The sequence below is a fragment of the Rhea pennata genome, chromosome 1, assembly GCF_028389875.1.
Source record: "Rhea pennata isolate bPtePen1 chromosome 1, bPtePen1.pri, whole genome shotgun sequence".
Classification (NCBI taxonomy): domain Eukaryota; kingdom Metazoa; phylum Chordata; class Aves; order Rheiformes; family Rheidae; genus Rhea; species Rhea pennata.
In genome coordinates this window covers 15,135,563-15,161,377 of record NC_084663.1, presented here as the reverse complement: position 1 = coordinate 15,161,377, position 25,815 = coordinate 15,135,563, and the positions used below count along the sequence as shown (strand labels likewise).

At 44.1% G+C, this 25,815-nt stretch overlaps 1 protein-coding gene across 1 annotated transcript in view; it reads right to left on the bottom strand.

Moving 5' to 3' along the window:
• Nucleotides 1–25,655, bottom strand: part of CDHR3 (cadherin related family member 3) — a 37,389-nt gene extending 11,734 nt beyond the window's left edge. The window contains exons 1-13 of the mRNA XM_062598834.1: nt 25,586–25,655; nt 21,904–22,106; nt 18,021–18,189; nt 15,570–15,661; nt 14,036–14,130; nt 13,824–13,928; nt 10,192–10,340; nt 9,101–9,284; nt 7,338–7,500; nt 5,746–5,845; nt 5,503–5,601; nt 3,180–3,406; nt 1,364–1,535 (exon numbers count right to left, since the gene is read on the bottom strand). Coding sequence (XP_062454818.1) covers nt 1,364–1,535; nt 3,180–3,406; nt 5,503–5,601; nt 5,746–5,845; nt 7,338–7,500; nt 9,101–9,284; nt 10,192–10,340; nt 13,824–13,928; nt 14,036–14,130; nt 15,570–15,661; nt 18,021–18,189; nt 21,904–22,106; nt 25,586–25,655 — 1,828 coding nt within the window. The remainder of the gene's footprint in view (nt 1–1,363; nt 1,536–3,179; nt 3,407–5,502; nt 5,602–5,745; nt 5,846–7,337; nt 7,501–9,100; nt 9,285–10,191; nt 10,341–13,823; nt 13,929–14,035; nt 14,131–15,569; nt 15,662–18,020; nt 18,190–21,903; nt 22,107–25,585) is intronic.
• Nucleotides 25,656–25,815: the final 160 nt, after the last annotated feature.

Here is a 25,815-nt window from a genome sequence, read left to right as displayed (position 1 = left end):
CTCTCTCTGTGAAGCCTTTAGCAAATCCCTCACAAGATAGCTAATAAATGAGGGGTTTTAATTTTCTGCAGTGGGAATATTCATCTACAAATCAGACCAGGACTTTGTCTGCACTGTGAGATGCTATGTGGACCAGAAAGTGGAGCTCTGTGTGTCTAGGACCACAATCCACTTCTTTTCTGTCCCCGTAGCTGGGTGCAAGTAAACTTATCTGTCTTGATCTCAGGAGATCTGTGAGTGTCTTGGACTGTAGGTCTGCGGCAAGCAGACCACATGCACAAGAGATCACACCTATGTATGTATGCTTGTGCTTTTGTTTTTGCTCTTGTTGCCCTGGAGAGCTCCAGAATTGAAGCTGAAGGGGCTTAGAGGACCATGTCTATGCTACAACATGAAGTGGGCCAGCAAATGGTCTCTGGCTCAAAGGCCAGCTGCACATCGTGCAGCCAAACCCCCTTAATCTTTGCAGCAGAGGACCCACACACAGCCTCTGCCAGGCAAGGTCCCAGATCCCTCAGTAATGTCTGAGCTGTCTTTGGAAACATGCTGCTTGGCATAGACCTAAATCACACCAGCAGCCAAACTTAACTCTTCAGCAGTGGGGATCAGTACTGAGGCCTGTGGCCTGACCCTGATTTACTGATCTAAACACAGCCTTTCTGTGGGTTTGCGGGTAAGCAACACTGAGGCAGAGCTCCTCTGCAGCACTAAGGCGCTGGAATAAGACAGAAGTTCTCTCTTCTTTTGCTCACAGCTCTTTACTGGCCCCTGAACAATCTACCCCTTCTCAGTGATCATCTCAGGAACAAAAAAAGAAATTCCCCTAAGAGAGTACATTCCCTGTTTTGTGAAGCTGAATGTCATCTCCTGCCTTTGCATTTTTCTGAGTGAGTGCAGTTGATCACTGAGTTGAAATACGTGTTCTTACAATGGGATTTAATGCATACAGCATGGAATAGGGACATACAGGTTTGCACAGAGGTTTTGAATAGGTGAGAGATGCAGAGTAACAGAAATCATCACAAATTTCTCCAGATTTACTCAGCTGCAACTAGAAGTGAAATTTGACCCTGCACGTCATTCCCGCTCATTCCACAGAAGTCCAGGTCAATTTTGCACTTAATTGTCAATTAACTAATGTGGTGGGCAACCCAAACCTGCAAGGGCATGGTTTTGGGTGATAGCAGCAGCAGCCAACTTTGAGCGAGACAAAATAATGATATGAGAAAACTGGGGATCATCATGAGCTCTCCATGAAAAGCAGCACATAAACTGTGCCAGACTTTTGTTTACAAATGCAAGCAAGCCCTCAGAATTCAAGAATTTTTGTGCTGCTCCAAGCTTAAACACTGTGATACAGTACCTTCATTAATGAAGTAACGGAAGGACCTGGGATCAGAATCACGATCTTGACATACAATCCTGAAGCCATTAATATTAGTCCCAACAGCTAAGCTAACTGGGATTTGAAATGAGTAGAAATTGGGTGAACAAACTGGTTCTTCATCATTTACTTCCAAAACATTGACAGTTACCTGAAAGAAAAGAGCAATAACCAGCTGAAACACCTTCACTGTGCTAAGACAGAATTGAATCGGTTTCAGAAGCTGTTTGGCTTTGTCCTTTTCATTCTTTTGACAAACAGCTGTTGAAGAGCAATGAAACTCCCTTCCAACCTGGTTTCTACTAGAAAACGTTGATGATTGTTTGACCTTCTCTTCATATTGCAATCAGTACTCCTTTGGGAACAGGTTCCTTAACCCGAATCATGTTATAATTTTTTTTCTGATTTGTCTGCTGATTTGAATTACCTGAAGTGTGTCATAGTAAGAATGAGAAATAATAATAGTAGAACGTATTCATTAAGCTTCCTTTCAAAGATCTCAAATTGCTTCGCAGTCATTAGTAATAATTCAGAGTGTGATCCATGGAAAGAAGGAACACTCCTTATAGATTGACCCTTCTGAGTGAGAAAGAAATGCTGGTAATAGCCTTCTGCAAGGTGGAGGCACAATAGCTGGAGCCAGCTATGCTTAATGCCAGCTGGTATTAGCCACCTGAGAGAAGGAGGCTCCCCCTCTCACAAGCTTTATCCTCTAATGTTTGTTGATCTTTAATACACCAACAGATAAACTCAGAAAACAGATAATCATCACCTTAAAACATGACAAGAGATAAGGAGATAAAGTATTTCTCTCTCAGCTTCTCAGTGGATGGTTGTTTGAATAAAAAAGTAAGCCTAATTCCTGTATCCCATCCAACAGATGTATTTGGCAAAAACCAAATGCAAGGCAGTCCTCACAGAGGAGATATGAACCAGTAGTATGTGAAGAAGCCTGTGATTCTTGGAAGAGAAGGACTGCAAATGCCTTTGTGGATACACCACCTATCCTAAATAAAATAATTTGAGGGAGGAAGCTTGAGCACAACCATACTGCTTAATGGTACCATGGACCCTGGCACACTCTTGGCTCATGCCAGATAGCACTGTCTGGGCAAAGCTAGGTCTCTGCCAGGGGATGGCACGTGTCAGGGCCTCAGCCCCATTAGAGATCACGGACAAGGTTGTCTCAGCCTGGGCCCCTTGGATATTATCCTAACAAACTGCGCAGGCCCTCAGCCCATACCTCACGTATGCAGCACATTCCCTCTGTCTCGCATCATGAAAACACAATTCTAGTGGGCTGCAACACAGTCCCCACATTACCACAGGTACTTTGATGTGAAAAAAAGGGCACACACGAAAATTGTAAGTATGCTTGATGGCCACAGGAGCACTATCTGAGGTCCAGAAAAGACTTGGTGCTAAGCATAGAAGCAATTAGGCTGTGCTACTTGTCCTCAAGGACCTGTCCTTGTTCTATTTTCTGGCTTATGTGTAGCCATAGAGAATACCTTAAGTTGTCTAGGACACAGAAAACAATCTTACTGTCCAGATAAAATAAAAAAGTCTGAAAGACAAAAAACACAGAGTTAAAAAAATAAAATATTGCTTCAATCCTTTTTTAAGAAATAAGACTAAATGAATACCATCTCTTTCATCTGATACATACAGCCCTGTGCAGGGGTGAACTTGCCTTATACACACCAAAGTGCTTTGCCCAATGTCTTACTGTTCTTGTCAGGAAGAAGAAAGAAAAATGTAGATGAAGAGGGAGAAGTCCAGTGGGTTTACTCACAGATACTGTTGCAGTCTTCTCTTGGTCTGAGGCCTGTACTGTGAAAAGGTATCTCTGAGTGGTTTCATAGTCTAATCTAGCCAAGATCTTCACATCTCCCTCAGCTGGGTTGATCCAGAATATATTTGTGTAATCCCTGGTACCCCCTCCAGCTACAATGGAATAAGTGATGACACTGGGTGGCCAATCTTTGTCTTTGACATTCACTTTTCCAATACTGGATCCAGCTGAAAGGAAGAAAATCCATATTTTATTAACATTTTGAACTTAAAAAAAAAGGAAATAGAGAGTACTTATTCATACCAAAGCTTGATGAAACTGTAACTAAACATTTGTTTTAGTGTTTCCCACCCAAAAAATGTAAAGCAAAGGTGTGAGAAATACTAGGTTATCATGCTCTGTTACAGCTCTTCCATGTATAAAAAAAGGAAATAGAGAGTACTTATTCATACCAAAGCTTGATGAAACTGTAACTAAACATTTGTTTTAGTGTTTCCCACCCAAAAAATGTAAAGCAAAGGTGTGAGAAATACTAGGTTATCATGCTCTGTTACAGCTCTTCCATGTATAGGCTTGCCTGTTAGCAATAAATGCCAAAACGCAAGGAGTCTGTAGAGAACCACAACAGAAGTGCTTTGACAATGAGGGCCACCCCAGGAGCCCTGCACTGACTTGCACTAGTTGCTGCTCTATGGAGGCCAAACGCTAGCTTGGGTAGGAGGAACAAGATTCTCTCTTTTTGTTCACCTTGAAATGCAGTTGCCTCTCTTCCTTCCAAGATGTTTAAAAGGCAGCTGGAATTACCTTCATAGGGAGGATTTAGAAAGCAAGCTACGGATGGTAGCGCTGTACACTGGGAGGACTAAGATGGGACTGCGCACACCCATCTCTGTAGACACTGAATTAACCCTATCTACATCCTTATGGCCTGGGGATATTCAGGATGCCTCAGTGCAGGTAGGGGAGTGACTTAGCAGGCAGGCAGTCCTGGTGGACAACGCCTTAACCAGCACTTCGCCCTTGGACGATGGAAACCACATACTAGGTGGTATTAACAGGAGCATTTCCAGTACATCACGAGTAGTGGTTGTTCTCTCCTCAGCACTCACAAAACTGTGACCAGTATGAGAATCAACAAACTGGAGAAAGGCCAGTGGAGGCCCACCAAGATGGCAAGGAGCCAGAAGCACAGGCTGCAGGAGGAGTGGCTGCTTGAGCAGGGTTGTTCAGCCTGGAGAAGGGAAGGCAAGGGCAGGGGGGCTTTGATTGCTGCCCTCCACTGAAAGGTGGTAGTAGAGAAGACAGAGACAGACTCATCTCAGAACTGGACAGTGAAAGGATAACTAGGAAGAAGCTGCAACTAGGAAGAAGCTGCAACATGGAAGCTTCCAAGCATGGATACAAAGAAAAAATTGTCTGGATGAGGGTTGCTGAAGTGTGACAGGAGCTCAGAGAGGCTGTGGAGTCTCCATCTTTCAAGATTTTCAAAACTAATTGGATGAGGCTCTGAACAACTTAGTCTAACTTTGAAACTAACTCCACTCTGAGTAGGTGCTGGATTCAAGACCTCCAGAGATCCCTTCCACCTTCAGTTTTCTATGATCCTAGGAAGCCCAGAATGAGTATCATTTGGCATTTTCATATCTGAAGACCTCTAATTTTTTTCTCAGTCAACAGAAAAAAAAATCCCTAAAAAACAGTAAGTCAGGTCCTGGGACAGAAGGCCTGTGTTTATTGTGTTAGATTGTGTGAGGGAGAGACCACAGCAAGAGGCTGAAGCTGAGGAAGATGCCTCACATGTGCCAAGCTCCTCCAAGCACTGAGCAGCGCAGCACAGAGCGGGCCAGTCCCACCAGGCGCAGGACACTCGCTGAGGAGGTGAGAAGCTGCTGCACCACTCTACAAAGTCATGAGATGCAGGACTCACCGGAGATGGCAAAGGCCTTAGCCAAGGGGGTCTTCGCTCATCTGCACCACCGTCTATAGTGGCTTCTTTACATCATTGCAATCCTTTCAAAAAGCTAATTTACCAAGAGCAGAAAGACAATCTAAAACAAGAAATCCAAGTTCAGTTCCTGGTTCTGTCACACATTTCTTGTGCAACTTGCTGGATTTGTCTGTGTCTCAGCTTCCATCTGTACCATTGGAGTCGCTGCCAGTCCTGTCTATTTAGGTGTACAAGGTGGCTGCACAGTGCAACCCCAATCAAACTGGGACTTTGAGCCATTCTCCTCATTCAATTAAATAAAAATATATTTCAAGCAAAAATGTACTTTCAATATGACATCATTTTTTGCTATCATGTAGGTGCTACTTACTGTACCTTTAGTAATTTCTGAAACATTAAATTCATATGATAAACTACTGAAGACTGGAAAAAATTCATTCACTGGCTTTATCCTGATGTAAATGTAGATGATATCTGGAAATACAACAGAAGATTAAATCAGAGTTATGTATGACTGTGAAAATTTCTCATGCATGTTTTCAAAATAAGTATGGCATTCTTCTCTCTCCATGCTGTTACAGCACAGGAAAATACCAAAAGCATAAAGGGGATACTTGCTTGAGTAGTTAGGCCAGGCAATATCTTGCACCCTGACAGTCAAAGAAAAAACTTCAGCTCCTAGATTAGCTGGGTTTTCTAAATCAATACTTTCCGTCATCTAAATTAAAAAGAAACACAGTTGTATTTATACTTCCTTACATAAAGTCACAATACACATGGTGGTGATTAGTTTTTCTCAATATTCTGTGAGTGGGATCTCCCTTGGGTATGTAGTATTGCCATATAGGAGTAATATAGGCTATTAATCAATCACAGAACATTGAATTTCATGTTCACTCTCCTCTGTCTCTTGGCAATTCAAAAGTGCCTCCCTCTGCCAAGAAAATATCTGTGCCCCGGAGCGCAGGAAGTTGTATCATTTGGAGCAAAAGGTCTCAGCCTTCTACCTGGTGAATTCAAAGTGTTTGCAATAAAAGGGGTGTTTACTGAGCCCTGTGTTGGCCCAAGAAGAATCTGCTATTGCAAAATAGTAAGAGTAACTCCTTGAGATCATGCCTGCGGACTGACTCAGAGGTGTCGGGTTCAGCCACAAGTGTTTATCCAGGAAAAAGCTGTTACTGAATGGTGGCTCACACGAAGATTTAATCCTAATCCCTTGGACACTCCAGAGGAGCCCTATAAACGTTGAGTTTCCAGAACTGAAGCATGCGCGGCCCCAGCTTATCCTCTACAGGGAAATTCGGGAGGGACATGACACTTCAGACAGTCTGTTACATTATACAGATGCCGTGATGATAATAATACCCTGTGCAGCTACAAAAATGTTCTGTAGGTCGGTAGATGAAGCTAAAAGGACAGTGGTCATTGACATTAATACCTCAGCTCAAAAATTAAAGAAAGGTATCCAAAATCACTTTGCTTATCCTGTAGCACTCTTCTTTTAGCTGGAATGCCTGTGTTCTTGCTAGTTTGGGTAAACTGCACCTTTTTTTCTTTATTTGCCCCCTGTTCTTTTTAAATCAACCAAACAACCATCCCTGCACATGTCCAACAGCTGTCAGGAGTTCTGGCCACTGCAAATATGACAGCAGCTATCAGCATAAGGCACCCAAATTTTGACACACAAAATGGCACAGGTGCAGAATCCCATCCTGCTTTTGTGAAAATTTACCACTCTAAGTGCTTTCACAATTCTGATCAACCGATCTGGGAAGCAGTTACTCAGTCTGGGATTTCTCAAGTGTTTTAGTTCTTCATGCTGAATAGCAAGGATCTTCTGTGGTCTGCCTGAATAAATGGGTATGAAATGGCATCAGTCTTCTCTGCTTATTTGTATCAAAATTGGTGCTTCACACTCCCTAAAAAAGGAATTTTTTTCAGTCATATCTACCACTTAGATTAAGAACTGGAGAAAACAGCTCTCAGTTCACCAAATTCTCCAAAATCCATACAAATTATTTTGTCAAAAGGTAAGTAGTTCACATCTAGTCAAAGCAGTCATTTTTCATGTCATGCTACCATGACATGAAATACACTAATTCTTTTTTATTGATCAGACAATGAATTCAAAATAAGAAATGCCCTTAACAGTATTTCAAAAGTTAGCTCCTGAAATAAGACTATCTAACATAAAGCTATAAATGACTGACCACAAGTCTTCCAGACATGGGATCCAGAGCGAACTTATTGCTTCCAAAACCAGATAGTCCAGTGAAATTAAATAGATTGTTTGGTGGATCAACATCAATATCTTTACAGAAATTTCTAAGATCAAGAAGTGTCCCAACAGTAGTATTTTCATTTCTCTCTTCCCTGTTTAAAAGAAATATGTTTCCCATCAGAGTTCTTTAACATTTCTTCTCTTAAGCAGTTTATATATTACATGCCAAAACATTGACTTCCATTTTACTTTCAGAGTGAAATTCTAGATCTAAATAGACAATAGTTGATGAAACAACCCTGAATCTGACCTATATGCTGTGGTGGATAGCAGCGCTGCATAATGGGAAGGACCTAAACATTTAGCAAGATCCAAACCAGTATCTTGGAACTCAACCTAATTTCAGAAGCTGCCTCAAGATCTTAATGTTCAAAACTAGTTCAATTACTAATTCGTATTTTTAAAAATCCTTAAAACATTCACTTGTTCTGTATATTGTAATGTTTTCCTGCTGAGATGCTTACTTTTTTCCTTAACTAGTACGTGGCCCATTATGCTGTGTTTTGAAACTAGAATTTCTGGCCCTGCAGTTGACATATGCAATGTCACTGTGATGCACATGATGGATTTGGGGGTGGAGGGGACCAGGGGAAGATGTCAATTTTATTTTTTAATCTAGAGAATTACATATGAATAACTATAGGAGAACTAGCTGAAATATCCTTAAGCTCTGATTTTGTTTTCCTTGTACAGTCCCTGTATGACTAGTTCTTTAATTAGCTGATCACGTTTTTCCCTGAAGATCTTTCTTTGCTTCATTCAGATCACAATATGAGCTGAAGTTATTATCTGAATAACAACTAGATATTAAACAGACTCTTGCGTTTAGTGTCATGGTTGTAGTAACCAAGCAGTGCTCTGAAGAAATGCTGCTCCATAAAATTGTGATTTCAGTGCAAAGCATTTAAATTAGTCACTGAGCAAGCAATTTAAACAGACAGCCACTAACTGGAAATCCCTCTCTGCACAGGTCTGATGTGTTACGATACACATCTTGGCTTGAGACTCTGGATTCTCACCTGCAGGACCATCAAACTACCTAAAGTGCACCTGAAATCTGTGAGGCACCTGAATGCTTCAAACAGGACAATATTGACATCAGTCTTTCTATGGCATCACATTTCATCTATTAAATGAGGATAATGGCATGTCTTCCTCTAACACAGTTTCTAACAAAAACTAACTGATTGTCCCAAATGTCTCAGAGCATACACAGTCATAGCAAAGTCCGTGAGCAGGTTACCATGCACAGATAAGACAGGAGGACTGGGCACTGAAGACCTTGCAGAATGCACCAGACAAGAAAAATGGAGATAAACAGGAAGAGTTTTAGAAAAAAAAGTTCAGGAAGTTTAACATACAGCTCCAGAACTGTCTGATAGACTTTATGTGGGGAATGATTCCCCATAGCTTAGCATAAAGTGAGAAAGAAGGAGCCTTGTTCCATATGGATAGGAAAAGTAACTCTACACAAGTCATGGCTCTGATATCTTAAGGGATTTGGTACCTGAAGAGAAAGAAAAATAAAGTACCTAATGACATACAGATATTTTCTGCCCATTGAATTTTGTCCCCTACAGTGAGCACTAAGCCTTAAAGGCTCATGAGGAATGTCCCTCTGAACAGGGCTGGGGACCCTGACTGGTGCGCTCTGGGCTGGGCTGGGTATACAAGGCTGCTCAAAGGCTGTACCTGAAGGTAGAAGGATTGCATTCTGGCAGATTGTCATTGAGATCTTCAATAATGATCATGATCTCCATTTCACTGGCCTGACCTCCTCTGGGCCTGTCCTCCACACGCACAATCACCGAGATGTTGGGGTTAAGTGGCAGGGCTTCTCGATCGATTCTCCTGGCCACCTGTACCACGCCAGTCACTAGGCAGAGAGGAAGCACGAGTTAGAGTCTCACCTTCTGGAGACCCTCAAGAGCCTCAGCAGAGAACTGGGAAAGCGGTTATATCTCCTGTACACCCATAAGAACTGGTGCTAAGCAACTCTAAAGCAAGAGCAGCTGTGGGGAGCAGTCATGGTTTACTTGCCCTGGAGTAAAAAGCTCAGAGCCCTGAAGCAGCAAACCCAGGGAGCGTGGGGAGCAGCAGAGCAGGGCCAGCATGTCAGCACTGCCTCTTTTGGACTGGCTGGCCTGCGGAGGGGCTCAAGCAGTGCAGTGTGCCTGTGCAGTGAAGCTCCCTCACTGTGTGTCTCAACGCTAGGGCAGAGTTCAGCCTTGCTCCACAGGGCATCTTTGAGATGTGACCTGACCACTTTGTGCTAATCTAAAGAGTGCAGGAGGGACAATAGTTGCCCTCAGATGGCAACGAAAATGCCTGCTTGTGCAGGGGAGATTCCAATGTCACAGATTTCCCTGCCATCTCTGAACTCCTGTCAGCCACATGTGCTTATGTGGGCAGGAGGAAGACAACAGGAGTGTCCTATGGACTAAATAGCTGTTGCAAGAGCCCCAAAAGAGTCTCTACAGTCCTCAGAGATTAAAAAGAAGGTGGCTGATCTTACATCTGCCAAAGGAACCACCGTCATCCAGAAGTAAGACAATATTTGTCAGTAAGTCACCTTTGGTCTACCTTCTTCAGGGTATCTTGTTGAATTCTAGTCAGCCGACCAAAGAATTGGACCCTAAGAACGTCCGTACTGAGCATTTCCTCTTTAGAGCAGTGGCCGCAGAGGAAAGTAAGTCAGCTTAAAACTGAGGCAAAAGCTTTCTTTTCCAACCCTTGGATATCTGGTTTTAAGGTGCCAGAAGGTACATTTTTGTTCATCTTACATGGATTTATGGAGAAATACTTTTTGGAAGACTGGATGCTGTAGAAAAGTCTGCTGGGAAAGTCTTCATCATCGGGATCTTTAGCTGTTATATTGGCAACAACAGTCCCTGGGCTTTGCTCTTCCGGAATCTTGTAGATTCTTTGTTTTCTACAAGAGAAAAGAAAATTTATCAAAGAACGTGCGTGTTTGCAAGGGCAGCTGGTCACAGATGTAGCTGAGCAGTCAGTTGTAGCAGCAAAGCTGTGACCATGCTGGGCTCAGAGATGGCTTCACAGACACACAAGTAATATCCTGTTATTTTTTAATAGTAAAAGTGATTTGACATTCACTGAATCGTGGAAGTTGAAGATAGATGGGGATGGTGAGTGTTCAGACATGTAGTCTATCTCCCTACAGGGCCACTAGCTTGCAAAGCCACTTCCTCTAGTTCCATCATTTTGTGGGAGAAAAAAAATGTAATACAATTAATTGTTTTGGAATGAATACTGGTGGTTTTAGGGGGACAACAGTATTAGTGAAAAGGTTTCAGGTTGCCCCTGCAGTAGGTGGAGGCAGGAGGGAGCCCCAGATGCAGGTGTCCAGTGCTGCCAGCGACACCTGACTCTCTTGATTCATTTTATACAGAGAAAATAGTTTGTTACTGTGGTTGCTTGGCACACCAGTACTCCCAGATTCCTCATGAAGTGAATGGTTTATGGATCAGATAGAGTCTGGCGGGCGGTCATGCAGGATTGCTTATAATGATTGCAGTTGCCTGTTCACGTGGGTACCCAGGTATGCAATTATGGTACCTGAACCGCTTGCAAAAGCAGGCGTGGGTGAGCACACAGAAACTGTGCCAGTGAAGACTGATTTATTTTACCGAAATACACACACACACATTTCTGCTCACGGGAATCAAAGGGAGTTGTAGGGCTCTACAATCAGAAAAGCATTACAAACGTGTTTCAAGATGGTATCTTATTGCACATTTTAAACTTCCTATGCCATCCCTTACTTCATGGACTAGTCTGCAGCTCCCAGCTCAAGGAAAGCAATGTGCCCTTCATTGCCCTCTGAAAGCCAGCATCACGGGGTGGCTCGTAGTGTTTGGAGCCAAGAATTTTGGAGCCAGAACAGAGGATCCCATGTCTCTGAGCCCCAACTTTCAATTTTAAGATTAAGAAGACACAGTATTTCCAGCTGTTGTGTCAGCTCATATGGAAAGAGGAAGGCACATAGCAGAGAAATCATATAGCGTTTGCTCAGTAAGAACACTCAACTTCCAGCTGGAAGCAAACACGGAGTCTTTGAAGCTTGTGGAGCCACTGTATTAATTTTCTGTCTCACTCTTGCTGTTAAGTCTCTTCCTGCCTTGTTTTCCTGTTCCTCCTTCCTGAGACACTCAGTAGCAAAACAAACAGCAGCAGATCTCTTTCAGCAACTGTCTCTGATCCCATGGCGATATGGGTGGGACGGGGTCTGATGGGTTTGATTCGGAGGAGGGACATCCTCAGACCCCCGGGGAAGCCCACGCCGACCTCCCTGTGAACAGTCTCTCTTCACCACCTCACAGGAGCAGGACTCCTGGGCCTGGCCTGGGTCCTTGTCCTGTCCACATTGCATCTCTTGTGAAGAAGCAGGACATTTTCGAGCACAACCCCATAGCAGCGGGTGCTACCACAGCTGCACAGGAGTTTGGGCCACTTCCTCTACAGCCACGTCTGGGCTGTGTCCTGTTGTCAATCTATCTGCAACCTACCACTGCCTTTGCATAGGATGGTTCAAGCAGCAATTTTAGACACTGTCATGTAATGAAGAAGGAAGCATATGTTTGTTTTCTTGTCTTCTCCTCAGTTTTCCACAGTTCAAAAGTTTTCCTTTTGTTTTGCAGCCAGAGTTTCAAAAGGCTGAATGCCAATGCAGTGTTGTGAACACCAAAAACAGATGTGCTAGCATGTACCATGCGAACAATTAAAAAGACCCCTTCAAATTTTGGTAAGAAAGCTTTGATCAGGAGAAAATACAGAAGGTTTGCTAACTTATCAAGTTTCCCCCACTCCCATCACAATAATAATTACTGGTGTCAGAAAATAGTCCCAGTGTGCAGATCCCATTTTAGCAGGGGAGAGGGGATATATGCACATAGCGAGGACAGCTTGTGGAGTGTAATTTAATCTCAATCCCTTTACAAACTGTTTGACCTTCTCTTTTGGTCTATAAAGTCACTAGAAATTTTGACTCCTAAAAGGGAGAAAATTCAAACAAATACCATACCTTATTTGTGCCACATAAGAACTGAGCCTTACACCTTAGATGTTATGGCTGCTGAAGTCACTGCAGCTTCCAGTGACTTGAATAAGTAGATAAATAATTAAAAGAACTGCCTTAACGTTCCAACTGTAAGGATAAATAAACAAAATGGCAACATTTGGAGGAAATAATCAGTCCAGAACACAATGTGCAAATATTGGCATTGAGATGTGGATTCTTCCTGCTTGTAGCAGCACAGTAACATGGAGCATTATTGATTATTGATTATTCTCCTTATTGATTATTTCATTCATGAAGTTCAAGTATTACATAAGTAGCAGAAAAAAACTCATATCTAATATTTCATTCTCCTCTTTCATCAGATTCTGCAGGCCTTTCCCCAGCAAAGTCCAGCTCCTTGGCCTCAGTGCAGCAGCTGTGCCTTGCTCTGGCTCCTCAAAGCCCCCAGAAGATTGCTCTACACATGTGGCCAGAAGCTCGTAGGCATGGCCTGGATGCCGCGCTGCCTCCTGCCCCCTTTGCGGAGGTGACAGGAGAGAAGCCACCATAAATAGTCACAGACGGGACCAGCTAAGCCTTTGGGCATCCTCAGGATCAGGAGATGTAAGAAAGAGTCTTGAATCCTATTAAATGTCTCATGCAAAGAGGCAAAGATGAATGAATAACAGAATCAGGTCAGTTCTTTAAGAATTCAGCTTGGCGAGTTCTCGCTTTAGAAACCACAGTCCGCGGTGCTTGCCCCGGCAAAATGGCCTGTGTGGTGGCATAGGCATATTTCCCATTCTGTAAAATTTCAGCTGTATTCCTCGCTCCAGCTAAAAGTCCATTAATCTCCAAAAGCTATTTTTGACTTGTGTGTTATGACACAGCCGTTTCCTGCTTATGACCCAGTAAGAGGTGGGAATGTTTCACAGATGACTGCGATTGTTTACAAGTCTAAGTGTCTGGGAAGAAGAGGAAAAGACAGATCAAAAGTGAGACCTTTTTATGTCTAGACGCTTCTGCATGAATAAACATCATGCGTGAAGGGTAAATTCTGTATGATTGTATTCATATAAGTAAAATTCACCTCATTGTCTGAACTTGTCCAAGCTTTAACCTACCTAAATACTAACAAGTACCACAGGCTTTTCTCGGCATGAAGGCTCGGCCTGGAAAATTAACAACTGCCACAAATAAAAATGAGAATAAGAAAGGGAAATGATGGCAAAACCTTCCAGTAGGACATCACAAATCATAAGAAAATGAAAATACTGTTTTTGGTAGTTCTTTGTTGTTGTATTAGTTCACCCTTACATCGTACCTTGCCACTGGTGCCAAAGCAGTAAAGCTGGGAAAACAGCTGCATTTGGAATAAAATGGAAGTTTTTCACTCACGTGGTAAAGTAAGGTCTTTCATCGTTGGTGTTAATGATATTTATATTCACTGTTTTAGTAGAGTGGAGTCCTTCTGGATCTGTCACTGTTATATTTAGAAAGTAACTGTTAAATAAAAAACAAGACAGGAATCACTGTGTAGCTACACAACGACACTTGTCTCTGCCTACAGTGAGCAGACAGAAAGACCAAAGCACAGAATAAATTCTCACCTATGTGGATCTTTCTCATAATCGAATTCTCTTTCAGAAAAAATAGCTCCAGTTTCGAAGACTGCGAACGGCACTGACGCAGGGGCCAGTGAGTACTGAAATTAAGAGAGCTGTGAATTAACCTTTGTATCCTCTTGCCTGGAGAACGGGCCGGGTTATAGCGCAGGATTTGTCGCAGCGCAGACTGAGAAAATCTCCGCGATGAGAATTTCACCCGCGGGCGGTGAGCAGCGGCGGAGCAGGGCTCCCGCCGGGGAGGACGGGGGCAGCTCCGGGGCACCCGGGAGGGGGCAGAGTGGTTTGGGGGTGTCTTGGGCGGCGGGAGGGCAATCCCCGGGCGCTCGCTGCGTCCCCGGACCCGCCTGGGGTCCCCCAGCCCCCACGGGACCCTCGCTAGCGCGGGTGCTAGTTATACTCGTGAAGTCTCGAGTGTCCGGCATCCACCGCACGGCTAAGAAACCTGCAAGATCAACTGAGCGGATCTGTCAAGTGAAGCAACTTGTCTAGTGTGAGACTTCTTGGGGGGGTGGGACAAGGAGGAGATCCGAGCGAAGCCACTTGCCTCCCGCAGTGACGCATTCAACTGAAACTGTTAAAAAGCAGCTGTGTGATCACAGTTCTTTTAACAACTTTTTGCCATCAGTCTAAATTCCCTCTACAGAACATTATTTTACCTGTTGTCCAGCATTTCTATGTTTTCAGCTCCTTACGACGTCTGAGATTCATTAAAGATTGCAAGTGCGGTGTAACTGGCTCTCGGTAACGAAGCAGCGCTGCGTCCCTGGGCCTCTGCTTCCTTCCTACCGAGCCCCAGGCCGCGCTGCTTGGTGCTTGGACCGGGCAAGGCCTAAGTAAGGTCTCCAAGGTAATTGCTCTCCCAAACAGAGCTCCACCTTGAAGCAGTATGTTCAGATTCTGCTCCTGAACATGAGGGCTTTAAAACATACCAGCCCACAAAGCCAAGCTACAAAATAATTCTTAGGTAAGTGCAGTTACTTTTGTCCTTTCTGTAAACAAGTTGTTACTTTCCAGAAAATTTTCCTCCTATCAAGAATATTTTCAGATCAGCTAACGCATTTTCTTGACTAGTGGTCACAGCTTGCTCTAGGATTGCCACAAAGCTGAGATTCAGTTGCCTTGTAAGCAGTTTCTCTCCTGTCTCATTTGAAAGAATGGTCATTGCAACACAGAAGATTCAAAATTGCTTTTAGTTTTGGTCGTGCTCCTGTCAAAAATGTCTGGGAAGCTATTTTCAAAAAAAGAGAGCCAATTGCTACTTAATCTCCAATCAGCTACATCAAACTGCCTTCACTGTCCCTTAATCCCGGGGTGATGAGAACTTAAAATGTAATTTGTGTCCAACTGTTGAGGCTTGGTTTTCTTAATTTATTATTGAAAATGCTCCTTTCTAACTGACTAAACCTTTTTCTGTGTTCCTGATAAGGACATTCATCGTTGAAAGCTGCTGGCTATTAGCTTTGCAGATACAAAGGATTACATTATCTCTCTTTTTTTTTTCTTTCATACAACTTACTTTGAGTTGGGCATTTTCAGGATCAGCTGCTTCGACTTGGTAAATAAACCCGGGCGGCGTTCTGCTTCCTTCCAAGATATAGATCGTCACGGCTGCGTGGACAGAAACACGGTCAGGTCATCGGCTAAGAGCGAGGAGCGCGGCGGCAAACGCTGATACAGCGAAGCCGTGCAGGAGCGTTACTGCCTGAGGCGGTTCTCACTTCGCAGGGGTGATCCCCAAACCGCCACGGGAAGGAGCACGGGTACTCGAAAGGCAAAAAGCAAGCGGCCCGAACGGGCGCCGTCCCTGACGGCTGCAACACGCACGGCGCCGTCGAGGCAGAGGCCGGCCGCCGCGCGCAGCCTCCTGCAGCCGCCCGGGCGGCGTGGGGCGGACGAGTGCGTGCGGCCCACCTACGCCTCTCCGCCGTGGGATGGCGTGGGGCGAAGGCGGCCCCCGCCAGCCCCCTTTCCCCGTCCACCCCGGCTCTGCCAGGAGAGCCCAGCACCTTTCTTCCTCAGTCCTGCTCTTCCCTTACGTCCGCAAGGTAAATAAATAGTAACGGTCTGTGGTAACTTGAAACGCCGCCTGGCGAGGGGTGCTAACTCAGCGCAGCGCGTGTTTCTTCCAGGCTGCCGGGGCTTCCCGCGCGCCTGGGCCGTCGCCGGCAGCGTGAGCGCTGGCCGGGCCCGGCGACCCGCAGACCGGCAGGCGGCTCTCCGGGTCACGCTATCCTCTCGGCGCCCTTGCGTGTCTGCTGCGCCCCGTGTCTCTGCACTACGCGTTTCCAGCGTGACCCCCGCCGAGCGCTGCTTCTCATCCGAGCAGCGGGAAACCCAGAGCACGGGAATGAGGATTCCCAGAGGACAACGCTACGAATATAAAGTTTAATGAGAGGGAGATGCTTTTTAATAACCAACGAATGCGCAATTAGTGTCTAATTGTAGCTGGGGCTGTTGACTAAAGCCGTACAGTCAGACAGCTCAGACATGTGCGCTCACCAGTTTTGTGGCAGCTCTAGCTGAGAGTTAAACTGGTGCATTTGTTTGAAACAAGCTCCCGCGTGGAGGGTGTTTCATGCTGTGCCGATCCCCTGAAGTGTCACATTTAATTATTACTAGATTCCAGCGGCACCCATGATATGCAAGACACCAGCTACACGGAGAAGGTGACACAGCCTCTTCCCTCGGGGAGGCTAATTTGCTTTACAAACCACGTGCTGTACGCGAGCGGGAACAGCGATGCGCCTCGGTTAGCCGGGCTGCATCGCAGGAGGGCCGCGCCGAGCCGCAGCAGCCGCGCAGGGCTCCAGGGGCCCCGATCAAGCCTGCAGCCGCTCTGCGCTGCCGGCCCCCCCGGGGCGACGAGCCGCAGCCCTGAGCCGGGCCTATGGGAAACTTCAGCAGCCAGTTCTGAGCGCTGCCATGAACCCGTCACAGTTCCTCATTTTTAGATAGAAAATAATTTTTGTTCTGAACAGTGAATGCTATCCTGTACAGTGCTGTTAGAATATTAGCAAAGACTTCAGGACTGGTCTGAATACCTCTTAAGTAATAGGAATATATTTTTACTCGTTACCTAAACTGTTCTATCTGTATGTGAAAAGGTAATAAATACGTCATTATACTCTGTTACTTCATGCCACAATTTTTTCAGGACCCTCTCAGTAGAAAAAGAACAAGGTAAGATTGCTCAGAGAGCAAGGCAATTATTTGCTATTCTTTCTTTTGACAGTGTGGTCCCCCGTATTCTCTGCTGTACAGCCTGCAACCCTGGCACTGATGCCCGCCAGGGTTTGACACTTCAGCCTCGCTCCTAAAGCTGCTGGAGCCTCTTCGCCGCTGCACCTTCCCTGAACTCTTTCCATTTGCGCCATCATAAATCACAGCCTATGAGATCTCACTTTTCAAATTGATTTCCACTTAATTCCTCATATGCAGGGGCAAATGCAATATACAGCTATGGCAACTGCATTATGCAAAACATTGGCAGAGCTTTATTTTTACTGTTTCCCCCCAAAAAATTATTGCGCATGCATAACATACACTTTAAATCTATCTTGGTTCTCCAAACCAATACTGAAACATGTATGCATGCTTAGATGGTTATATCCCTACTAATCTTCAAGTTGCTAATACATACCTGTAGGGCACCTCATCTCATCCAAAAAAGAACATAAATATTTATTAGTATGAATAACAGTTCCTCTTTAACTCTTCAAATGCTTGAAAACTGCTAAATAATTTTTGGTCAATGCTTCAGCAAAATTAATAGGGCATTGCCAGCGATCAAGTATTCAGAATTTTAGCTGAAAATAATGCTGTGATAACAACAACATCCTATCTCTCCGTCCTTTTCATCAGGGAAAATGTTTAGGCTACTTAACTACAGGCACTGTGCACAGTTACATTTTATCTCAGATATCATCTTTTCAAGTGTTGTTCTTTTCAAATACCACCATTATCTTACTCTGAATTGCCATATTTCCTTGAAATACAGGAGGTTCGTTTTTATCTTGTACTTGGACAGTCAGTGTGTTAAGGTCAGTTCTCCCACTTGCATCTTCAACAAAAATCTGTAAATCAAAGCTCTTTGGCATAGTTTCGTAATTTAGGACAGGGTTTCCAGTGGTAACAACCTGAAATGCAATAAATTATTATTAGTACACTATGCAACAGATACAAGTTATAGCCTCTATGGGCGAATACATGTAAATGGACAACTTCCTTCAGTGAGCAGCACTGTAGAGCATCCTCTATTTGCAGGCACAGTCCCTGTCAAGGGCAGAAATGGCAGAAAAAGAGATTAGAAATACCAAAATGTTGTGCCCTGTGGACTGACTTAGGGATCTTTTGTGTAAGGAGTACTTCGAGAAGGAAAAAGCCTAAAAAGAGCTGTGCTCCCTCACAGACAGGCCTTTGCCCTTGAGGGCAGAGCTACGTCTGGTGCTGACCTGCTCCAAGTACTGACCTTCCTCACCAAGCTCCAGCAGAGCTGTTATGAGACTGCAAACCAGGAGAGAGACCCGCTGGGCACAAGGAGAGCTTCACGGTTTCAGGGAGAGCCAGGAGCGTGGAGACAAGGCCTTTTTCTTGTCCTAAGGAGTGTAGGGGCAGTTGGGATTTAGGATGAGTCCAGAGCAATGTCAGGATGCTGGAAGTTGCATGCCATGAACCCACTGCTGCAACTTATAAAGAAATCAGCCCTTCCTGTTCTTGGGCTGGAAAGGAAAAGGCAGCGGTTAAAACTGCCGTGAGCAAAAAAATTCTGAAGCTTGAACTGCAATATCAGGGTGTCTTGGGGCTGGAGAGGAGGCAGCTCTGGGGCTTACGACAGCCTGTGTGCCAGGGAGCACATGAGGGAATTCCCCACAGCACAGAACAGAGGAGTCTGCAGAGGGTATAGAAGGGGAATGGTGAAATAAATCCTTGATTTTAGCTGTGATGTCATGGCCAGAGAACAAATGCAAAAGTGGTGTCAGCAGAATTAGCAGACAGAAGCCAAAACAGAGCTGATTAATGCAGACGGGTAGAGGAGAGTGAGCTAGGTCATGCTCTTCTTTTGATTTCTGGTGTGTAATTTCTGGCACCCGGTGGATCTTTCTGTTGCAATACCCCAAGAGACAACCACTATTACCTGGATCATCTCTTCCTGTCCTATATTGTGCAAATAGAAGCTGCCTGTAAAAGTGACTTTAACTCAGAAAAACCTCCTACAAAAGCTTGCGACACCAGTGGAGAAGGTTACTCTCCAAAATGAATGTTTACTGGAGAACTAAATGTAGTAAGCAGGTACAATGAATTCAGAATGAGAAACTCTCTGATTCTTAGCAGAAACAACGTGCTCTGGAGACTACTCCTCCAATTCACAGCCAAGTATTTTCACTGGTGTTGTAACTACAGCCAGACTGTTTAAATCATGTCTTCCACCCTCCTTTGTAGAGACCTTGCAAGTGAAGACATGAATCCAGATTCTCTCTTTCTGTGGGAATGGGCCATAGCCTACCTTACGTCCAGGCAGGAGCCATGCTTACTTGTAAAGGCAGCACTGCAAGCACTTGAAGGAACTGCAGACTTCATCAAAGGGAGTCTAAAGTCACCCTATAATTATCTATTCCACCTGATGTGAAGGTCACTATGCTCCTGTGTCTGCTCCGCTGCACTGGAGGTTGGAGGCTCACTAGTCCCTGCTCCCACCTTTGCTCCCAGGCAGCAGAGGCAGAGCTGCATCAGCAGCAGTATCAAGGCAGCTTCAGACAGCAGGAAGTGGTCACACATTCAATGTATCTTCTCCGCACAGGACTCTCGAAATGAAAGTAAGGTGACTACGGCTTTCTCAGAAATCCCAGAAATGTGAGATTTCCTAGGCCTCTTGACACAGGAAAAAAAATAGCCTTAGGAAACACAGAAGAACCTGTGCTAACAGATACTTTGCTGATCTGCAGTTCCCATCATTTCATATATGAAAAAACTGTCCTTTTCTATAACATAGCAAGATTTAATGGCAATAGATAAAACTGAGGCATCTCATTACTGGATCACAATACTTTGACAAAATGTAGCACTGATCTGCTACAAAATAGCATAAATAATTAAAAGTAACAATGCTCATCAAATAAATGAACTAAGCACACTCACGAGGATTTATCCCTGCCTTATGAATTGAATATATTCCCTCAGCTGCTAATTCACAGAAGCTGTATGTAGCTTTCATTATGAGTTTTTCAAGACAGAGCTGCACTGGGCTGATCTTTTCCTTCCAGCCCTTTGAGCAAGTTAGGAAATGCTGAGAACAGCCACAGTTCAGGCAAGTCCCCACTCAAAGTCCCAACAGGCCATTCTGATAACGGGGCTGTGGTCTGAAGTGAAGATAAGCTGATATTTTGGAAAAAATAGTCTCCAGTCTACAGCTTTCTTGGCTGAAATCATTTTCATATTCATTCAAGGAGCTACTTTCTGTCTATTTTCATGTTCTTTTTCCTCCAGATTAATGTTTCAGTCACATTCATCAAGCAGCAACATGAACATTTGTGATGCACAGCCCAGAGAAGGCATAGGAGAGGAACAAGCAGCTAGAGAAAAGGTGGTGTAGAGGGCAGTGTTTTGCAGCAGAAGGGATAGCGTTGATTCAAAATGTCAAAATACAACCTGGAAGGGAGTTCCACACTACAAATTCTCTAGCAGCAAAGCTGGTTTAACTTCTCCATCCTGATCTACTTGTTATATCCTTTCAGCTGAGCTGGGTCAAGTGTTTGTCCAGCCAAGTTCCTATGCTTGTCAAGTGAAAAAAAAAATTTGGAGACTTTTCTGACCAAGGTTATTTCACTGAGCTGCTTCAGAAAGCAGCTAACGAAATGGATGAGCAGGCACAGCAGAGTTTTGGTAATCTGCTGGGAGGCAGGAGCATGGAGCACGGGCATCTGCCTCCCACTGGGGACGTTGTACCAATGAGCCACAACCCCGCTGGCGTCACAGTTCTACTTCCCCTCAAATGTTCTTCCTGAAATAGCAGCAAAGAGAGAGCAAGAAGGGGCCTATAGCAGAGCTGTGGAAACCAGAATTTTCTTGGGAACACCCAGGGGAATTGATTCAAATTAATTTTTTAAGACACTACCCAGTGTCTAGCAGTAGCTTCTAGTGACACTCTTCAGTGTCACTGTTCAGGCTCAGACACAGGAGCAAGTTACGACAGGGTGGCATGTTACCACGTGTGAATGCTCAATGCAATGGAAAGAGCCTGAGCTAATAGAAAAGGTTTTGCACTTGCCATAGGAGAAGAGCACACAAATGGATAGAAATAGATGGCAGCGTGTGGAAGTGTGGTAGCTTGTTACGTCATGATCACTTCCTCGTGTATCACAACCCTCACGCAGACCTAAATGTGGCTTTGATCTAAGCTCTGAACTCAGCTCTCTCTATTTTGGAAGTGAAACAAATCTATTCCAGCTCCAGATGAGAGTGGCCAAACAGGAGCTGTGTGTGGCTTTACCAATGCGCTTAAAATTCATGATTACTTCCTAGAAATTAAGTTGAAACATTATGGACAAGCCGCCAAAGCAGAATCAGAATATGTCCTTCTCCACCTCAGATTTTCCAGAAAAATCACATTTTCTACCACAGAACAAATGGAATTATGATGATCAGTGTTTTGTGCCCAGACACAATTAAAAATTGTAATCACTAGTGCTACTCATTTGTTGTATCTATTACAGCATGTCCAAATGCTACCACGCTCTGCTTTTGCAATTCTTTTCTGATTAAAAGATGAGTCACTGTGTGCCATCCGTTCTCAATAAACGAGGAAACATCAGCATACATGATGGAACATTGCTCAAACTAAACATAAAACTCACCCTGTATGCAAGACCTCCTATGGGTGTAATATCAAAAGCTCTTGTAAGTGGACTTGAATTTATTATGGTAGGATGTATTGTAACACCTTCAGAAGACACTGGTGAAACAGTTATATTAAAGGTATGAACTGAAACACCAGCTGGTGCATTTTCTTCCACAGTGCTTGTTGCAGGTAATCCCCTAAACAGCTGGATTCTTCTTCCTGCTAGATGAAAATGAATGTAAAATTACCTCTGGGAATCTTAGGCTAGTAAAAACACACAGCTTCCATCAGCAGCACAGAGCTACCATCAATGAGCACCAAATGACCTGCTTCTCCCTTTTCTTATGAACGGTGGTGGCATCACACTCCAGTAAATCCAGTGCCAATGGCAAAGGAATCAAGTTTTTCATAGGACTGATTCAGTCCTGTGCTACTGTCATCCACGGTGGTTGACGCCAAAGGGCCAAGTATTGTTACTGTCTTGTTTGCCTTCAGATAGGCCCTCATGTAGTCAGAGAAACACAATATGTTTCTATTACTCCATTTCACCCCATGGTGCTAATTACTGTTGCTATGCCCTAGTCACCTCAAAAGGCACCTTGAATCCCACAGGTTGGGGTGGCTAAAGAAGTGATCATTCTTATGAATCATGCCATCTGCAGAGCCCATTTCCTCCATTTTCCCTCTTATTCCTTTCAGCATGGCTATGTGTGTGCCTGGTTCATGAGTAGTGAGTTAGTAATAGTTCGGGGGTTTGAGCCATTGCATCTTCTGCTGTGAGCTTGGAAGAAGAGCAACCCCTTCCCTGGAGTAGGTACAGGCCAGCAGAAGCCATGCATGGTTCAAAAGTGCCTGGAAGTAGCACAGGGCCCTGTGGCAGCCAGTGGCCTTGCAGGAGCTCCTTGATACTCGGTCAGTCCTCTGGACTCCGTGAGACTAAATCTCTGCTTGCTCTGATGTTTATTTTGGGGGAGTTTGTTATTTTAAAAATGGCCAGCAGTGCTTTACCTTGTGAAGCGTGCCTAGAAAATGTAAATCAGGAGAGCTTTTAGGGCATGTCCTGAGACAACATTTTAGTAATCTCACATCCCTAAACTGGCAACGTACCTCAGTATGAGAATACGACATGACTGAGTGTTGTACATTGCTTGTGGGGCTTTGCCAGCTTGTCCAAAATACTTGCCAAGAGAGCTGGCTGTGCTTAGTAAAACTTCCTACACACTGTGAGCCAGGACTGAGACAGACACTCAAGGGACTGGCTAGGCTGTTCATAACACCACCAATTCCTGTAGCAGAAGTAACAGGAGTCTTCATATTTGCTGGGCAGCCTCAAGGTAAAAAGCTGCTGCTGGAACCAGAGTGAGGCCACTAGAGCTGCAGCACGTTTTCATCTGGATGTCCAGGATGCTCAGCCTTCAGTTCAGGGGTGTAACGCCAATCTGTTCCTTTCTAGCACTTCTGGGCAGTGGGACAGATCAGCTTCCCTCTTTCTCTTCTCATGCACATCAGCTACCAAAGAGATAATCCCTATCTGCCATCCCTCCAACAGTAGCAGAATCTTTAATCTGCAGAGAGAGAGTTCAGTCCCAATGCTTTTCAGTCATATTTGAAGAGGCCTTGGTGACTTTTTCTCCAAATTCTCCAAGAACTTGTTTTCCTGCATCTTTAGTAAAATTTTGGAGCATTTTAGGGAGAGATCACATATGGCCTTTGTATGACAGACACGATTGCTATTGGTGGATTCCAAAATTGCTCCCCATAGAAGAGCTTGGATCCCAGTGCCCTGGTTTCGTCAGACAGCAAAACAAGTTAAGAGTAGATGAGTCAATGAGACAAAACGTAGAGTCCCATGGTCCACTTCTTCCTCCATCCCACCCCAGGAAGCACTGGTCCTCCCAAGGTTTCCAGGAACAATTCTTACAATAGTGCAACTCCACCAAACAGCTCCTCAAGGTCCTTCTCTCACAGTCAGCAAGACTTCACACACTGAATATGAGGAGGAGAAGGGGAGATCATGGGGGTCCTGGTTGTGTAACCAGCCATACTAGGCTTCAGAGGGAGATTTTGCCTCTGGAGAGACTCTTAGTCTCTTCAGTAACTGGCAGAGCTGCAGCCTTGCCCAAGACCTTCTCCACCGCTGCATTGGGGCCCCCATGACACCATACTCCAGGCATAGCTGGATGGATTGACTCTGGCATGTGTGAAAAGGGGTCTTCAGAGGTGGCCTGCTAGTGCATGGGGTACAGGCTGGGATGTGGGAGACTGTGAGATGGGAACCATCCTTACAGGGAGGCAAATCTGAACAGGTCCCATTCAATCCTCCATAGGACTGATTTCAGCAGTCGTGACTGATTTATGTCAGTGGAAGCAGGAGCCAGTGAAGAACTATGCTTTTATCAATATTCTTAAAGATTCTGGAAAACATCATCAACAAAAATCACCCATGAAAATCAGATTGAGCCAAGAGGAGCTTCTGGGGATATATTTCCACAAAAGGCTCTGAACTTTCAACGTAATATCCTGTTGACAGTACCCGATGAATCCTGTTCTCTCAGCAAGCCACAATTTATTAATAAAAATCACTTAAAAATCAATGAAATAATTTAAAACATTTTTCAAATGGCTGCAGAAAGTAAAGAATTATTATTTTCAGAAAATCTCTAGAGTTTTCTTTGGCTGTTTATTCAGGATTTTTCTTTCTAAATCATAAATTTGTACTCCTCGCTCATTATGTTTTAACCAAAATTTTCAATACTTCTTCCTCCAAATGATTTTACAGAAATCTATACTCACAAGTCCTTGGTTACTTCCTTACTTCAGAGCACTAAACATCCTCAAAGCAATTTAATGCACTATTTATCAGAATTATCAACTCCAAACATTAACAAATCAGGAGCCCAAGACAAAGAAATTGTGCGATTGACTTTGAAAAATGTAGATACATAAGTCTTATTTGGCTGTGATTTGTCAGTCTTTACAGCATGCTTGAGTCATGTCAAGTTTTTCTCTCTCTGCAGTCATACAGGTTAGAAGGACACTATTTTCCCAGGAAAGCTGAGGTTCATATGCGGTCTCCTGATCACAATTTGGGGGTATCAGGAAATAACACAAAATATTGAGAGGTTCATGACGCGGGCAGAACTCTTTCAATGTCTTGAAAGCAATGTGACCCTACAAGCAGTATGAAATGCTCCAAGTGCCACGCACAGACTGCAGTTTGAAGAGCTATTTTAAGTTACTAACATATACATATTCCTATTGGCAAACCTTCCAGGTTTTTACACTGAGCAAAGATAATGGTAGTTCTTTACTAATACTCTCCACAAATGGTTTTCTGTGTGTTTGTTTTACTTTATCAAATACTAATGTCATTGATACTTGAAAGGAGAATGGTAGAGTATTAATACTAGACATGGTTTCTTGGAGAACTGACCTCTCTTCCCAACATTGCCGTACTCAGTAGAGGCTATTGAACACTGAAGTGCCTCATCAAGTAAAATGTCTTAGGGAGGGAGCAAATTCTCTTCTTCATTATACTGCTGTAACCACAGAACTCAAATCTATTTCAGTAAGAAAATAATTATTTGATTTTTTCCATCCGTGTCTCATCCCTAAATATGCATTATCAAGCTCCCAAGAGAAAGTATAACAGCCAACAGTGCTCTAAGTTTAGCAGCGTAATGAAATCATGTTCTTACCAGATATTACTTGCACCAAAATGAAGAAAAGGAGCATGTTCTTCATTGTCCTTATGATCCTGTCCTGCATGTCCCCAGGATGCAAACTGAAGGAAGATCATGATATGTTTCCTCTAGTTTACATCAGCTCCACCTAAATTCTTCCTCTTTATCATGTTGTTGAGTGAGAAACCAAACAAAGGACCTGTGTCTCTAAGGGAGTTTCTAAACACCGTCACGTTGTTTGCTTG